General features: G+C 41.4%; 1 protein-coding gene and 1 pseudogene across 2 annotated transcripts in view; one reads left to right on the top strand and one right to left on the bottom strand.

Moving 5' to 3' along the window:
- LOC310792090 (chemokine XC receptor 1 pseudogene) overlaps positions 1-1,122 on the bottom strand; it is a 1,347-nt pseudogene extending 225 nt beyond the window's left edge. Inside the window, exons 1-2 of the transcript XR_014553939.1 lie at positions 1,027-1,122; positions 1-910 (exon numbers count right to left, since the gene is read on the bottom strand). The exon at positions 1-910 is cut by the window's left edge and continues 225 nt beyond it. The product of XR_014553939.1 is annotated as a chemokine XC receptor 1 pseudogene (transcript). The remainder of the gene's footprint in view (positions 911-1,026) is intronic.
- LOC310792079 (uncharacterized protein) overlaps positions 1-18,532 on the top strand; it is a gene marked incomplete at its 5' end in the record, with an annotated part of 244,501 nt that overhangs the window by 215,746 nt on the left and 10,223 nt on the right. The window contains 1 exon segment of the mRNA XM_083653786.1: positions 15,518-17,010. Coding sequence (XP_083509912.1) covers positions 15,518-17,010 — 1,493 coding nt within the window.

Below are 18,532 nucleotides of genomic sequence, written 5' to 3'. Positions count from 1 at the left end.
CACATAGAAGACAGGGTTAAGGCAGCAGTGTGAGAAAGCAAAGAGCCGACTGATGTCAAAGGCGTAATCCAGTGGTTTGCTGCTTTCACAGTTAGCAGACACAGACGAGGAGTCTGCAGCTGGCGGGGGCTGAAAAGATATGGACATCAAAAATATAACTATATTGTACGGCGCCCAGCCCAGGAAGAAAACAAGCACAAGTGTAAAGATCAACTTTAAAGTTTTGTCCTTCCTTCTCCGGGTGGTAGGGCGCAGGAGCCTGCACAAAATCTGGGAGTAGCAAAAACCGAAGACCAGAGAAGTCACTATAAAGAGGATGTTTTGCTGGTAGATTCCCCATAACTTCCAGTAAGAACTTTCATAGCCACAGTAGTACTTTTCCCCAGAATGGACCAGGACTTTGCTGAAGATCAAGGTTGGAGTGGCCGCTATGGCGCTCACAGCCCAGAGGGCAACAGATACCAGGATGCTGTAGAAGCCTCTGGGGGACACAAAGTCAGACAGAGGGCTGATGACGGCCACATAGCGGTGAATGGTCATCATGATCAGGAGGATGCCACTGCTGTAGAAGCCAACATAGAAGACAAAGCTGACGATTTTACATGCAGGTTCCCCTAAAGTCCATCCTTTTTCGGACATGTAGTAGTAGGCCCAGAAGGGCAGACCCGCGGTGAAGATGAGATCCGACACGGCCAGGTTCATGATGAAAGTGTTGGTGAGGGATTTCAGATTCTCGTACATGGCCAGAATCACCATGACCAGTGTGTTGCCAACCAGACTGAGGATCACCACGATGGAGAAGAACACAGGAGTGAAGATCGCTCCAAACTGGGCTACCTCTGGCTTGTCACACACTTCATCGTCATAATCAGTAACATAGTCATAACCATCACCACTTTCAGCCATTTTCCTTCATGAAAAAATAAAGGTTTTGTTAGAGTGATAGGAAAACAGGTCAAACAACACTGATTTCATAATACAGTTATATTTTAGATTATTTCATTGAAAAATTGTTAGTTTCCATACCTTATAGAGTCCCCCGCTATTTCAAATCATTAAAAATATATGATGCTGACAAATCTGCACAAAGGCTGTGAGCATGAAGTCCTTTGAACGCCAATATAACGGTACGTGAAAACTCGTGAGCTAGCCGATATGATTTGTTCCCTATACACCGACCACAAAGGTGAACAGAGATCAGGAACTAGAGATCACCCCTCCTCATGACCACTCTAAAGAAAACATGTTGCCCTGTTTCATTCATGTGACAAGACAAATTTGTAATACTCTTACGTCAGTGGTTCTCAAAGGTGGGGTCCGGGGACCCCCAAGCGTCCTTGAGGGGGTTCCAAGGGGTCCCCACCAGCAAAAAGGGGGCACGGTGGCACAGTGGTAGCCTACTTGCCTTGCACTCTCGCCTCACAGCAAGTACAGTAGGTCCTGGGTTTGATTCTCACCTGGGATGCTGATGGCACTGGGGGTATGTCTCCCCATGCCTTCGGTACCTGCCCAGGTGGGCTATCTCGTGAAAAGGGCCCTTCTATATGGGGTTTCCTCCATATAACATCAATATGGACCCCCACTAAAAACATGCAAGAAGATTGTCGTCTCACCAGTGGTGTGTGTGTGTGTGTGTGTGTGTGTGTGTGTGTGTGTGTGTGTGTGTGTGTGTGTGTGTGTGTGTGTGTGTGTGTGTGTGTGTGTATGTGCGTGCGTGCGCGTGTGTGTAATGCATATGTGCATGCATTGGTGCATTGTGGCAAATAAAGACATGGTCGTCCTGTACCTTTATAATTTATTTTCACTATGATTCCGTGCATAAATAACATGACAATAACAATGACAGAATGTATGACAATTTTGGTCATGGGTTTCATCCACTTTCTGCAATAAAACATCTAAAAGCAAAAATCATATCAGATGGGGGACCCTATGGGACAAAATCTTACCAAATGGGCTTCTGTGGTCTAATTTGTGTCAGTTAGGGGTCCTTGACGTGGAAAAGGTTGAGAACCACTGCCATGACTCTGAGCTGTATTTAATGTAATGCCATTATTTATTATGCATAACAGGGACACATCGACCTAAAAACAGGCTCTCAGGTGCATCCAATATCATTCAGACATGGTTGGATGTTTCAGAATGATGTGTAAGCATTATGTCAAATTTAGAAAAAAGAAAAGAAGGAACACATCCCAGGCTTTGCATGGTTACAGTGATAATTATTGGCAAAACAGTAAAGGTACTTTCCTTTCTTCTGCTTTTGTATTAGCTAGGCCTACAGTTTATTATGGATACTGCACACCCCCCCACAGGATAAGAAAGAATAAGGCCTTTTTGTTAGACTCTAACCGTTAGAGTGACAGTCCCATCTCCGAAAGATCACACGTTGTTGCATGGTCCTGTCAAAGTGCCCTTTAGCTTACCCCGCTAGCCGGGCGCTTCTTGCTCATACTGAGCATTAGCGCCAGGCGACCTTCAACGCATTTCCAATTAAACAATCGTGCCGCTCTCACGTCTAGGTATAAAAATGAACCCTTACCTGAGCCAAAAACTTGGAGTGAAGACGCTATCCGATGGCCAACATCCTCTTCTTTTAAATACATATAGTTGCCGCTTCCAAATCTTTGCATAAAATCCACTTTTCTGTCTTTGAAAAACCGAAAATCAGTCATCTGGAGCAACCCGGAAATACGACTCACTGTTTACTCACTAATGCCCCCTACACTTCCGGGTTGCTCCAGATGAATGATTTTTGGTTTTTCAAAGACAGAAAAGTGGATTTTATGCAGCAATTTGGAAGCGGCAACTATATGTATTTAAAAGAAGAGGATGTTGGCCATCGGATAGCGTCTTCACTTCAAGTGTTTGGCTCAGGTAAGGGTTAATTTTTTATACCTAGAGTGAGAGCGGCACAATTGTTTGATTGGAAATGCGTTAATGGTCGCTGGGCGCTAATGCTCAGTATGAGCGAGAAGCGCCCGGCTAGCGCGGTAACCCTTTAGCAAGTTTACTGTACACAGTACCTGCTTATTCTGTGTAATTCACTTTGTATAATATAAATGTATCGTAAATGCCTACAATGGAAATGTAATAATAACGACACATGTAAATGGTTGACCCGAGTGTCACACATCCACAATGATGAAGCTGTATGAACATCTTGGTTGAAATCTGTCAGGGAATATTAAACACACACACGCCACATGCAGCGTTTATTTACCTAGTGCCTCTCAACCAAACTAGGATTTGAGGCTGCAGTTGCACATGGCTATTGACCCACTTGGACTGTCAATCATCGATAGTGCCCGCCCCCAAGGTAGCAAGTTACTGCTCAGCTGCTGTACAAACTGGACTGTCTGGAACATTTTACACATCAAGTACGTCAGTATTTCAGCTATTTATTCAACCTTAAAGTGGTTCGCTTCAATTACAAACAGGATGCGATGTTTTGTAACGCGAATCTACTTAAAATAAGACTGAAGAAACGGAGGGCTGCGAACAGGTGGATGATAGCTCTCGCAAGCTCTCGTGAATCGATGTTAGGTCGTCGTTCTGTTGCATTTTAAAGCAGTTTGTAAACGAGATGTGTTTGTTTTGTATTGGTGGCAGATCAATAAGTGGTCTATGTCAGTGGGAATCCCCCGGGCGAGATGTCGTAATGGAGGAGGGGGGTCTGTGTTGACACCGGGCCGTCCGGGGACAGATTCACATTCACCTGTCGTCTGAATGCTAATTTCCTATCGCTTAATGCCCGCAGGCAAATCTTTTGCCACTGCGGTTACGAAAAATGTGTGTGCTGTGCCAGCAACAACATGACGTGCTTCTACAAGGAGCTGCTCTAATAACAAGACCATTATGCCCTGAGTCTGTTTACATCCCCGACGAATTACCATAACACAGACTACTTACATGTATAATGCTACTAGGGACTTAACAGTATGTGTGAGGACGTATTCAATAGTGAGTTTATAGTGACCTTACCTTAATTACCCCCCCCCCCTTCCCTAGGCCACTAGAATCTTGGGAATGCTGATTAAACATGTGTTTTGTAGGCTATGTAAACAACAATAATTTCTAGTCTTGTGTTATTGTCAAAGATACGATATCTGTTTTACAGGGATCAGGAGTAGCATAATGACGTAAGAGTGTTTTGCATCTCCACACAGGCATAATAAGACTTCTTAACAGCTTTCGCAAGTCCAGTTTCACAGTGTTTTCAACACTGAGATTGACATTCAATCATTATAGGAAGAAGAGACAGCAGAGGCTGTGTGTGTGTGTGCGCGCGCGCACGCGCATTTGTGTACTGTAGGCTACTGTATAATGTTACTTACAATACAATCAATCAATTTGATCTTTATATAGCACCAAACCATAAGAATTATCTCAAGGCGCTGGCGGAAGGTAGTATGTAAGACATACGTGTTTTCCCCATCACCGTTTAGGAATACAGTAGACAGTCATTACATCTTGAGCATAATATTTCTAAGACGTGCAGAATATTCATTATCTGTATTGTGTTGATCCTACATGCAGGATCTGGCCACATTGCCATTTCCCCCAGAATGGCCTCTTCATCAGTTGGGGAGAATCAGCTGCAGAGGATCATCAGAGACCTGCGTGGTAAGAAAGCTTTCCACACGTACAGTGAACATAGCGACGGCTTGGAGCCAAGTTAGTTGGTTATACAGTAGTAGATTTTACAGGAGAGCCAAAGCAAATTTTGTTCAACCTTGGATCAGCTGGCATTACCACATTCAGTATCACTATCACAATATCAAATGTTGCATTACCATAACAACAATACTGCTACAGTTTAAGTTGAATTATATTTCACTTTTTCTAATGGCAAAAGATGTATGGCTTTTTGGCGTGAACCTTGTTTCAATTCATCCATGCAGAATATGGGCGTATGTAAGTAAACAATCGTAAAACACATTCCTTTTAATACAAATCTATCAATTTACAATTCAATCAACAGTGAAATATAAAACAAGATCAGAATGAATATCTTTATTTTGAAGTAACACTAAGCAACTTTCACCAAGGCCTTAAATAGTAGGCTACATGGATGGAACATATCAAATTGTTTTTCTCCCCTGTTAAAAGTACTTTTGATTCTAAACCACTACTTTTTCCTCTTCTCTTCTGAGTATAATACATTTTATATTGTGTCCCTCCCAGAACACATCACTTATTTTATGTGTCCTGGCTTGGGAACATTCAAAGACATGTAAAACTCCTCATAACACTGAGGGGTAATTCAGCTACCAGCAGCCTTGCTATCACAGCTCATCTTGACCAGTTTACACTCCTAATATTGCAAAATACCATTTTGAATCTATAGGCCTAAGTATTGAATGGCAATATTAACATATTTACATTCATCTAGTAATGACCTTGAATAATAATTAGGATATGAATAGGATACTAAAAACGATATGATCTGCCATGCTAGCATTACTTACGTCAGCATGCATTTTGAGTTGACCCTAAGTGCTGTTAGAATCCTCAACCCACAATGCCTGTTCACTGTTCAGTGTAAAAAGCGAGGTTTTGCTTGGTGTTAAAAGGGCATAAGTGCAGTAACAGTTATGCCCTTTCGGCAGCAAACAAAACCATCCTTTTACTGTTACTTCTTTATTTAATTTATTTATTTATTTATTTATTTATTTATTTACTTATGGGTAATGATTTCAGTTGTGTCCTTTTGGCATTTGATATTACTCATATTCACCCAAAATCACACTTACACCCCTTTGGCTCCAAGCCCTGGAATATGTATCTTATATTCTATTTGTACAATGCATTTAGTAATAGGCTTATGTGTGTGTACACAACAGTGTATGTTTGTATGCATGTGTGCATGTGTTAATATCCCTGTTACTACCCTGTTTAGATGCTGTGATAGAGTTGAGTAAAGAACACAAGGCGTGTGGGGAACCCATAACAGATGACAGCGCCAACCTGCACAAGTTCTCCTATAAACTAGAGTACCTTCTACAGGTATGGTACCTTAGCAAGCCCTGACCATCAGCAGGATTTTAATGGGTGCCAACAATGTGTAGAGAGTCCACTGGAATGTAGTCATATTTAGGGCCATATGATTCCCGCAATTCAAAAGAAACATTTGGTAATAAAAATAGAATCAACTGAAAACATGGAATATTGCAGAATTGTCCATAATTTGTCTGAAATTTATAAAAGTAGGCCTAATCAAAAACAATTATAGACTTAATTATTGTAGTAACCGAAATGATTTCATAATTGTAAAATAGGCCTAGAGAAATTATTCCGTTTTCGATTGGGGTGTTTTGAGAGGGTGCTCGGTCTTGCATGGGACCCTTACGTCACCTCACAACGTGGTTTTCACTTTGAGAAACATGTCGAAGAGGCTGTCTGAGCCATGTGATAAAAATAAAAAATAAAAATTGATCCTATAACCCCTGAATTAAAATTCTAGTGGAAAAAACAGAATTGGGAAAAAAATAAAACGGATTTCATCTGGCCCTACATATTGGTAAACAGGTAACCATATTATTAACAATCATCAACTGTTTTCCATTGCTAATTCACTCTCAGGTATTTTGACAGGTCACTGAGAATTAGTGTTGTATTGTCAGTGTAATATCATAATAGTAGTGAATTTTAACTGTAATTTCAGTTGTTATTTTGGCTGTTTTAAACCTATAACATCATTGGTTTGACAGAGAGCACAAACATAGCACCCATGCAAAAAAAAGGCAAGCTCCTCCCCTGGGCCTAATTTACAAATGAGACCTTAAGCTGACATGTTATCCAAAACAACAGTAAAATAAAATTGAATTCCTAGACTGCCGACATTACAACAAGTGATCATTAGTACGGGGTGCAAGTGTTACCTGTAAAACCATAGCACCCAGATAATAGATGAGACATGCATATTCCTGTGTCCCTAGGATACCCCCTAGTCATAGATACACTAGACTAGGGCCTAGTGCATCTATGTGTAAACAAGAGGGGTTAGAGAATTGAGAGCCAGTCCTCCTGACCCTGTAATACCATCCAAAACAACATCCATTCAAACCTCTGCAGTTTATTTGAATCACTGGAACCAACACTGGGATTTCCAAAGTGTGTCAACACCTCTCATCTGACACTCTAGACCAGTGGTTCTCAAATGGGGGTCCGGGGACCCCCAGGGGTCCTTCAGCGGGTTCCAGGGGGTCCCCAGCCAAAAGGGGGGTAACTTATTTTACCTATAATTCCATTCATAAGTAACACAATGACTATTTTGGTCATGGTCTAATTTCTGTCAGTTTAGCGGTCCTTCATGTGAAAACCTTTGAGAACTACTGCTCTAGACCAGTGGTACGCAACCTTGCCCTACTCAGGAGTCACATTGACAAAAAAAGAGATACCTTTGCAAGAACAACAATCCAAAAAGTCCCTTTCCTACCTTTTATTTATTTATTTATTTATTTATTTATTTATTTATTCATTCATTCATTCATTCATTCATTCATTCATTCATTCATTCATTCATTCATTCATTTAAAGAAAGGACTTAAAAAAAGCCACAACTACCCATAAAGGAGCATGTGGCTCTAGAGCCTCGGTTTGAGTATCACTGCTCTAGACACACTGAAGCAAGCAACTCACACACGTTCATAGAAAGCATTTAAGTTACAGAACCAAATTCACAACTACTGTGCAAGAAAACGGTCAGTCACAAGGTGAATTTGCTTTATAATCCAAGTTGCTGAGGATGTTGTTGTTGTTGTTGTTGTTGTTGTTGTTGTTGTTGTTGTTGTTGTTGTTGTTGTGCTGTGTGTTTTTCTTCTCTTTAGTTTGACCAGAAAGAGAAGACAACCTTCCTTGGCCAGAGGAAGGACTACTGGGATTATTTCTGTGACTGCCTGGCTAAGATCAAGGGAGCTAACGATGGCATCCGTTTTGTTAAGTCCATCCCTGAGGTAATCCAGCGCAGCAACGCAGACGCACACACACACACAAACGCAGAGGCACACACACACACACACACACACACACACACACACACACACACACACACACACACACACACACACACACACACACACACACACACACACACACACACACAAGTGTATAACCAAGTAGCTAATCCTCAGGTCGGTCAGGTAAGGCTCAGTGCAGGTAATTCAGTTGTCATTGTAACATTGTAACATTTGTTGCCATGCTGCAGTTCCTACTCTACGGTTTCTTTCTCGCCGCCTGTCCTGGATTTAGTGGTGAGCATCAGAGTAGACTAGTTGTAGTCGAATAGCTCATTCTTTCAAGTTTTATATTCCTTTATGCCTCTATGATAGCTTTTGTTTAAGTGCTATGCCTATGCCTTTTCCTGTTGACGTTTTCTATATTTTTTTTATCATTTCTTGCCTAATGTAAAGTACGTGCTGTGCAAAGACAATGTTTCATTATTAGGTGTTTTGCCTAGTGGGATATTGGTACATGTAGAAGCCTCTTCGAAAGGTTCTCCCGACATGATTGAAATCTATTCAATAATCCGCAAGTCTGAGGTGTCACGGGTGTAATGAGTTAGCTATACCAATGTCTGCCAACCCGCTGCGCCACACATTGTTGCTGCTATACTATATTCTAGTGTGATAGAGATAATTACCAAGGAAGTCCTGCTTTATATGCACTGTCAAATCACATGCATCAATTAATGTCAATGGCTGCTTGCTTCACTTCCACAGAATATGTGTGTGGTTTGAAGGTTCATCAGAGAGTTAGCCAAACAATCAATAACAGTTCAATGCTACTGTAGCTAATTGCTCTAAGCATTGTGGGCCAAATAGCCTTAGGCAGTGTTTGATACTTTTACTAAATATTGCTTTTACTGGGTTTCTTATTGGTTAGTCTCAGACAGCGAGTGTCCTTATAGTAGGTCTTTGACTCTCCTCTAAATCCTTCAATCGAATGAGCAGTTTGGGCTTACAGACAAATACTGTGGATTGAGTGTCTGTGTCTATGTTGACCATGAGCTCATTTAAATCGATGGTCTTTGAGTGGTGAATGATGATCTTTGCAGAGGTAATGCACACTTCATTCCGTGCTGGCTGACAGGGTCACCATTAGGAGAGTGACTACTCAATACTAAGAAGAATTGAGGGAGTTCACTCTCTGTGAAGTCACAGCGCTATGCATAGACCAGAGTGCCAAGAAGCAACGCTCCTTGATTCTATATGTTTCCTTTAGAGCCATAAAATATCTCTCTATTTTACACTCGATTTGAATTTTTAATGTAATGCATTTTGCTTGTTCTTTTACACACATTTGATCTTCTTCACTTTGTAATCATGTTTTTGCCTCCACCAAGGAGGGTACGTTTTCGGTGCCGTTTGTCCGTCTGTTTGTTAGCAGGATTACGGAAAAACGAACGGAAAAAAAGAAGAAGATCCGACTCACAAAACTTGCATATCATTATGCAAAGTAGTATTGGCCTTGACGGAGGTCTGTGGCTCTCCGAGTGCACTTCTAGTTCTCTATGCTTTTTTCTTTTATCCAATTTATGTAAAGCACTTTAAATTGCCTCTGTCTATGAAATGTGCTATACAAATAAACGTGCCTTTGCCTTATCTTTAAACTTAGACATCCTGGAATGTTCTGTTTGGTTACAGATTTTCACAAAGCGTGGATCCAACTTGTGGTCGTTTGAAAAGACTGGTCTTTGTTAACGTACTACATAGGGGTGTCACAATATATCGTCCCACGAAATTTCGCGATAGTAAAACGTCACGATATGTATCGTTGAGATGAAATCTCATATCGTGGGGAAAAAAAAAAAAAAAAAAAAAATTTTTTTTTTTTTTTTTTTTTTCAAAAGTAGACAAAGAAACGTCTTTGTTTGTTGAAGTTCAATGTGTGGAAAGTAGTTCAGTTGAACAAGTCTCTGAAGAGACACATGAGAAGTTATACAGGAGAGAAACCATTCAATTGAGTTTCTGGCAAAACTGTTTGCTTGACAGGAAAAACTGAAGATGCATAAAAAATAGACTAAGAAAAGTCTTGTTGTTTGAGTTTGAAGAAAAACTGAAGATGCATAATGAGAATTTATACTGCTGAGAAACCTTTTAGTTCAAAGTAAATCTAAGTGACGGTGTAACTCATTCTATTTCAAGATAAGCCTTATCTCCAATCTCATGTTTTTTCTAGTTGTTATTGTAATAACAATTTCCCACAACAGCATGTTTTGTATTTGTGCATTTCAAATAAAATACTACTTTTCCAGTCATATATTGTCATTATTCAAGTTTAAAAAAATATTGTTAAAATCGTATCGTATCGTATCGTTATCGTGAACCCAGTATCGTGATACGTATCGTATCGTGAACTGAGTGTATCGTGACACCCCTAGTACTACACTGTTATATTGTCACACTTTGTTATTCTGCTACAGTACTAGGGATGCACCGATCCACTTTTTTCACTTCCGATCCGATTCCGATACCTGAATTTGGATATCTGCCGATACCAATATTTTTCTTGAATATACAGTATAGGCAAAGATTTAAAAAAATATATATATACCTTGCAAAAAGCAGACAAAATTAAGAAAATATACAAGGCAAAGAAGGATACTATTATACATGTGCAAATTACAGCCAGCGCCCGCGCTGGAATTGCACAAAAAAAATGGTTTTGTTTTGTTTTTGGATCTGATTTTTTTCTCTCAATCCGATCCCATCCGATCCGTGAATTAGTGCCAATATCGGCACCCCGATACCGATATTGGATCGGATCGGCCCCATCCCTATACAGTACACACCGTTCTATTGTTACGCTCAAATGGAGATTATTCAGGAAGTAGGAACCCCTTGATGTTACATGGAATTAATTGTGACCAAAGATGTGCGTGCGTGCGTGCGCACATGTACTGTACTGTGTGTCTATTTATGTGTATTATTAAGCATGTTTCTGCATATGTTTGCCCTCAGTTGAAGACCTCATTGGGGAAAGGAAGGGCCTTCATCCGTTACTCGCTGGTGCACCAACGCCTAGCTGACACACTGCAGCAGTGTCTCATGAATCAGAAGGTCACAAGGTCAGAGGACACACACACACACACACACACATGCATATGTATAGATGTTGCCGTTTGCTGAGATGTTAGAAAAGTGTGTTTGTGACTGGACTGGACTGGACGGTCACCAGTTTGAAACCTTGGACCTGCTGTGGAAAATGCAAACAGAGAAAGTGAGGTACTGGTGTCTCCTCCCTCAACAAGTACGGTAACACCAAGATGCCCTTAAAGCAACGCTCACGTTCAAGTTCAAGTTTATTCGTATGTCCCAGAAGGGCACTTTGGGTTGCAGCAAGACATAAAAATCATAGAAAACAGGCATAACATCAGCAACATCCTGGATAAAAACATAAAAGGATAAAAACCTAAAGATAAAGCGCAGACAAAGTTAAACACAATATAAGTACAAAGTAGCAGTTTAAAGTGCCAGTGATCAGTGCAAAGTGCAAGGCTATAGGCCAAAGTGCCAAAGTGGTCGTTTTGTCACTCGTTATGTCACTCAGCAATACACAATTACAAGAAATAAAATAAAAAGCTACAACAGTACATATTGCTCAATTGCTCAAGGGGAGCTTCCCAGTAGCTAGCAGGAGAAGACTGTAGTTGTACTACTGGGCAGCTGCAACGGTTGAATGTGTGTTGTTATTGTATAAATGTGAAACAGGACTGACTCTACAGCAAGAGCCACTTACATTTCCTCATATTTGTTGGCTGGAAAATGACCAGAACAGTTTTACTTCCTTGAAGCACCAGGCCAACTGTTCTGGTGAAGTCTACGTCTGCTCCTTGGTCTGATGGTCTCCCTTCCTGCTTTGTGTTTTACTTCTCTTACTTGGTGATGGTCAAGCTTCAGCCATGCAGCCTACGCTCTCTCACTTCCTCAATCAAATCTCAAACTTGACGTCACAGCAGGTCTTTCTGGTTTTATTTAGTGCGAAGTTGCTCAACTCTGGTCAGGTAGACAAACGAGTCGCATAACACAAATCAGCCAAGGCTCTCACTTCCTCAGTCGAACCTGAAACCAAATGTCATAGGGTTTCTGTCTTCTTCTATAGAATGTTGTGTTGTGATCGTACAGTATGTCTATTTAGACAACCAGTCAGCTAACACAAGCCATAAACAGTAGGGCTGGGTATCGCCACTGACTTCCCGATACGATACGATACGTTTCGATATCGGTATTTTAGTTACAATACCAGTTTTGCTTTGATAATGGAAGAGATTCTCAAATAACTAATGCTGTAAATTGTACAAGGAACCCTCTAACCTGGTGCATTATTAAAAAATATTAATATTTACATTAAGAATTGACCATAAAGCAAGCAGTTACATCATGTAATTCTTTTTTATTTAAACATGACCAACATAGTCATTCAACATCTTATCTTTCTTTACAGTCTTCTGTCTCTTTCTTTACAGTCTTCTGTGAGAAGCCAAACAAATTTAGATTTTCACTATACAACAGAATCATTGAACAGCAGCATGTTGTAAACAGTGTTTCATAAAGTATAAATGCTTTGTAAATAAAATTAAATACAGCTCATTTCCAGTTCACAAACATTATAGTGCAAACAGATGTGAGGTCTGTACATCTGGCTCATGGTGCATGCACAATGCACATGTAGCCTACAGTATTTATGTTTTTGTTTAAACTACAAACATAAATAAACGTCAACTTGAAACTATGTTTTAACTACCACACACAGCCTATAATATTATAGCCTATGTTTATAAAAATATAAAAAAAGGCATTTTAAAAGATCGATACTGGGATTTATGTATCGATACTTGTTCCTTCACATGAATATCGATTCAATATCGATATATCGGTTTTTTTTAACCCAGCTCTAATAAACAGCACAGTTTGACTTGAAAAAACCAGTATAAACTTTTATCAATATCAAATATACAGTTGTAGAAAACATACTAGTATTGTTGTGTGTGTATATGCACGTGTGCATGTACGTTCATGCTGCATGTGAGCGCATGCATAAGTATTGCTAATTTAATTGGGTATTGTGTTTTATGTTTGTGTGATTTTATTCTCCCCATACAGTGAATGGTTTTACGTCCGCAGTCCCTTCCTCAAGTCTCACCTTACTGCTGATATAGTCAACCACCTCTATGAACTCAACCAGATCCAATTTGACGTGGCGGCCAGAGGTTACGACCTCGATGCCGATTGGCCGGCCTTTGCAAGGTAACCAATCCCCCCCGTCCGTTTGTGTTTGCATTTGTCCAATCAGCAGATGAAGATATCCTTCCTAGTTCTGAGGGAAAACCTTAATGTGATTTAATTATACCATTCTTGAGAGGGGTAGTGAGTTTGTGAGAAAAGACACTCAATAGAGAAATAAAAGTGAATAGTTCTTCCACCTATAGGGTTGTAAGTGATTTGTAAATTGAACTGAGAGACATGAAGTCATTTAGATAAAGATGAGTTTAGCAAACGGCAAATCTGAAATTGTAATGGGAGCAATCTTGGGGTGTTTTCACAACCTGAAGTAACACTTAATTATCTGATAAGCCTGCAATTCACAACTCAAGTAGCTTTGTGTGATGATACGGAGGTGTGTGTGTGTGTGTGTGTGTGTGTGTGTGTGTGCGCGCGCGCGCGCGCGCGCGTGTGTGTGTGTGTGTGTGTGATGTGTGTGTGTGTGAGAGAGAGAGAGAGAGAGAGACAGCATGTGAGAGCATGTGTGTGGATCGTTATCCCTCATGTTGGCACTTTTGTCAAAACTATTCACTTCTCCATTACAGTTTTGCAATCCTTTTCCTCTTAGAACTGTCTGTTTTTAGAAGCACTTGTGTGCAGATATCTGCACTTCTGCCTGCCATCATTTCCCAGTAGTGTCCATACCTACATTTTCACAGTAATCCACATGAATTGAGCTGATTATAACTTTTTCAGCCCAGGACTTGAGAAGGAATTTAAAACTCTTGCCATGTGTCTGTGAAAACATTTGTCATTTGAGAAGCCGCTAGAAATAGGCTTGTGATATATTTTGGATCCTGCTGCATAGTTTACTTAGCCTGGTAAACCAGCCGGTCACATGAAGGTTTACTGACCTAATTTCACGTAAAATCGGTCAAACTGTGGTACAGTATAAAAAAAAGGTGTAAAAAGAAGAAGAAGAAGCTTCCAACCAAAGCAGTCTCATAACCAACGCTGTATCTGGAGCAACTTGGTGACATTATTAGTTTATGTTTCAGAAGTCTCTACTGTATCTGCTTTACTATGTTCGATCTTAGAGCAGCAGAGGTCAGATTAAAGGTTAACGGTGTTCAAGCCTTTGCAATCAGCACGCCTAAACTTTGGAACAGTTTGCCTAAAGAAATATGTTAATCTGAGGGTGTATTCACACCTGTCTCGTTTGGAGCAGTTGTTTCTGAAACGGGGAGCGTTTTCCCCCTTGGTGCGGTTCGTTTTGGGGAGTGTGAACACAGGCTGAGATCGCCAGGAACGGGCGGTCTCGGTCAGCTTCCAAACGAACTCTGGAGCGGTTCGTTTGTGCTGAGAACGTGATCCGACCTCGGTCCGACACAATTGCAGGAAACAGTGCGCATTTTCTGATAAACCACCTCCCGTAGCCAGCTGCGCTATGCAATGGCCTGAGAACGCGCATTTTTATTGGTTAAAAACAACATCGCAAAACAACATTTCTTCAGATCCTGTTTTTGCGACTCATGAAACTAAAGTTTGTAAGGATAAACTGTTTGGAATTTTTGCATGATTGCAATCATGGACTCGACCAACTTACCTCTGGTCTCCAATATGGTAAATGAAAAGTTGTGGTCATCGATCAGAGCCAGCCTTCTTCTTTGTCTGATTGTCTGATTCAATCAGACAATCAATCAGACAATCGGGACACTCAGATTGCCTGATTCAATCAGACTGATTGCAGTGTCTTCCTCGAAATGTTCCTGTCAAATCAAATACTGATTGGACTATCGGTCAGAATAACATGAATACATAATTTGAGTGTCCTTCCTTATATGATTGCTATTTATTAGGGTTACTGTATATTTAAATATGACCTTAATGTTTGGTGTCATCCTTATGTCATAGGAGAACGTTAGGATCCAACTCATCTGCTTTCCTGTGGAAGCCTCCCAGTCGCTGTTCCAGCATCACCAGCCTGGTTAGCAGCTACTCACACTCACAGGTACACACACACACATACACAAACTCACACACACATTTGTCTCAATGTGACTCATTTGTCGATATGCAACTGCCTTTGAAGTACCAACCTGACCAAAGCTGTCTTGTTCCATGCTTTGACCAGGCCCAAGAGTTTCTCCCTATCCCAGACTTGGGTCACAGTCTCCTAGGTGAACTGGGAGAACTGGGGGAACCCTCCCCTTGCAGCATTGCAGAGGACCTCCGCATTGAGCTTGACCAATCAGAGCTCAAGCAGCAAGAGCTTTTGGTACGGGTGCAGGAATTAGACAAAGAGGCTGCAGAGCTGAAAGGTGTGGTTAAAGACCTTCAAGGCCAGCTATTGGCAGCCCAGAAATCTTCTGGCCACTCTCCATCGTCTGAGCCAAAGATTAACCCGGAAGTAGCCAATCAGGAGAGAACAAATCACCTTCAAGACAGACTTACTGCTGCTGAGAACAAAAACATGGAGCTCCTTTCTAAATTGGATGAGACTCTTAAGGAAAAGGGCCAGCAGACAGCTAGCTACTGTGACTCGGCTTGGAAAATCCAGGAACTCATAGATAAACTCAAAGCTACAGAGGAGGAGAGGATGGCGGCTAAGAGAGAGGCTGAAGATAGGGCCAGGCATTCTGAGCGCCTGTCCCAGGAACTCCTGGAAGAAGAGGTGAGGAAGAGCGAGGAGAAACTGACTGAAATGAAGGCTGGGGCCCGGGAAGAACAGGAGCAGGCGCTCAAACGGCTGGAGGAACTCCAAGGTGCAGTCGGTCGAATTCAGGGGGCGCTGACTTTGAAAGAGAAGGAGACAGGGAACTTGAGAGCCCAGCTTCAGGGTCTGCAAGCTTCGCTGGAGAGCAGAGAGTGGCAGGCAGAGGAACTGAAGAAAAGGCTGCAAGGCTTGGAGGAGAGGGAGGAGATGAAGTGGACATACAGCACAAGTGGAAGTGAAGTGCTAGAGATGAGAAAGAATCTAAAAACCAGAGAGAAAGAGCTAGCCATTAGTTCAGAGAGAGTCAAACGTCTAGAGGAACAGTTGGAGAAGCTAGATGTTGAGAAACAAAGTCTGAGCACGAGTGTTGCTGATAACGAAGATATTTTCTGTCATCAGACTGAGAAGCTTGAAACTGAGAAACTCGACCTAAGGGAGGTAAGCAGACTGCGGGAAGAGGTGGTGGCGCTCAGGGCTCAGCTCTTGGTGACGAAGGCCTCCAGAGATGACCTCTGTATCTTAGCAGAACAACTCAAGTCCCAGGTGGAGGAGCTAAACCGCCGGCACGTGGGTGAGATTCTTCATTCCACGGAGCGAGACGAGGCTCTTAGCCGGGAGCGTGACGATGAGGCTCGGGCTCGGGCGGTTCTGGCTGCAGAGGTGACATCCTACAAACTGCGTTATGAAGCCTTGTGCCTGGAGAGCAGTGAATCCAGGGAGGCACTCCATAGAGCCAACACAGAAACTGCTGAACTTGGCGTGCGCGTGTGTATGCTAACCGCCCAGAACGAAGAGACCCGTCTGCACTGGGAGGGCCTGTCGACGAGCCTGCAAGAACTGGAGGAGGAGACGACTCAGGAGGCAGAGAGGCTGAATATCAGCATGGAGCAGCTGCGTCAGGAGAACCAACAACTCCTTGATCAGCGCCACGACGGCGGCGGTGTGTTAGCGGCCATGCAGGAGCTACAGGGCAAGCTGGACAAGGCCCAGCAAGACGCTGAGGCCCTGCAGGAGAAGAGCCAGGAGGAGATCCAGGCACTCCGTTTCCAGCTCAGCAGCCAAGCCATGAGCCACAGCAACCAGGTCCAGGTCAGCCACAAGCAAATCCGCTAAATCATTTCAATTTAACATGTTTGTAATACCATCAAAGTACATGTAGAATGTGTACCAGCAAATGTTAGGATACGAGGGCTTGGAGCCAAAGTGTGATTTGGGGGTAATACGAGTATTATCAATTTAAAGATCTCAGGGAGATCTTTCCAGTGTAAAAAGGACACAACTGAAATCATGACCCAATCATGACCCATTGTTTGCTACCAAAAGGGCGTATCTGCACTTACACCCTTTTAATAAGCAAGCAAAACCCCACTTTTTACCCTTCTGGGTCAAACAGCACTTAGATCAACTCAAAATGCATGCTGACATACAGTAAGTGGTGTTAGCATGGCAGCATCATCACATTGTTTTTAGTATCCTATTCATAGCCTAACTAATATTCAATAGTCAATATTAGATGAATGTAAATATGTTAATATTCCCATGAAATGCTTAGGCCTATAGATTCACATTATTTTATAATGTTAGCAGTGTGAACTGGTCAAGATGAGCTGTGATACTGCTGGTGGCTGAAGTGATCCCTCAGTGATATGAGCAATTTTACTGGTCTTTGAATGTGTCCCAGGCCAGGACACATTAACAAGTGATGTGTCTGGCTCTGACACATGCAAAAAAATATATATAGTAGCAAAAAAAAAGTAGTAGTTTAGAATCAAAAGTAATTTCTTATATACCGTATATATATATATATATATATATATATATATATATATATATATATATATATATATATATATATATATATATATATATATATATTGAATAAGAAACAAAAAAACACTAGACTAAAAGTCCAGTGGACCGCACAAACTCCTCAGACTTGGACCGACTTTTCAACGTGGCATTTATTTGCAACAACAGATCACAGGTACAACGCATTTCGCAGATGCTTCATCAGGTTCATTCATGAAAATGAGTGATCACACACACCTTTATAGTGGGCCGTGTGATAGAACGGCCCACCTCTGAACGCATAACATCATTGTGTGAATTTATATATCTAAGACAATTTCGAAGCATTAGTCTTCAATCTTTATTATTAGTGTGTCTTAACCTGTTTTTTTACAGTAATGTGTATGTATAAAATATGATGTATTTGTAATCTAAATGCCTTTAATGCTGGTAGAGATTTGCACCGTTCAAGACTCTGTCCTGTTCCTTTTAGAACTGATTGACTGATTGAGTTATGCGTTCAGAGGCGGGCCGTTCTATCACACAGCCCTACAAAGGTGTGTGTGATCACTCATTTTCATGAATGAACCTGATGAAGCATCTGCGAAACGCGTTGTACCTGTGATCTGTTGTTGCAAATAAATACCATGTTGAAAAGTCGGTCCAAGTCTGAGGAGTTTGTGCGGTCCACTGGACTTTTAGTCTAGTGTTTTTTTGTTTCTTATTCAGTGTAATCATTCTTGCTGTGACCAGCACCTCCCGCTCTGGATGTGCACGAGTGCTCTACTATTGATATATATATATATATATATATATATATATA

This window comes from Poromitra crassiceps (genome assembly GCF_964638095.1).
Source record: "Poromitra crassiceps genome assembly, chromosome: 17".
Lineage (NCBI taxonomy): Eukaryota > Metazoa > Chordata > Actinopteri > Beryciformes > Melamphaidae > Poromitra > Poromitra crassiceps.
Note: the sequence above shows the minus strand (reverse complement) of the source record. Positions and strands in the feature narration are given on the sequence as shown.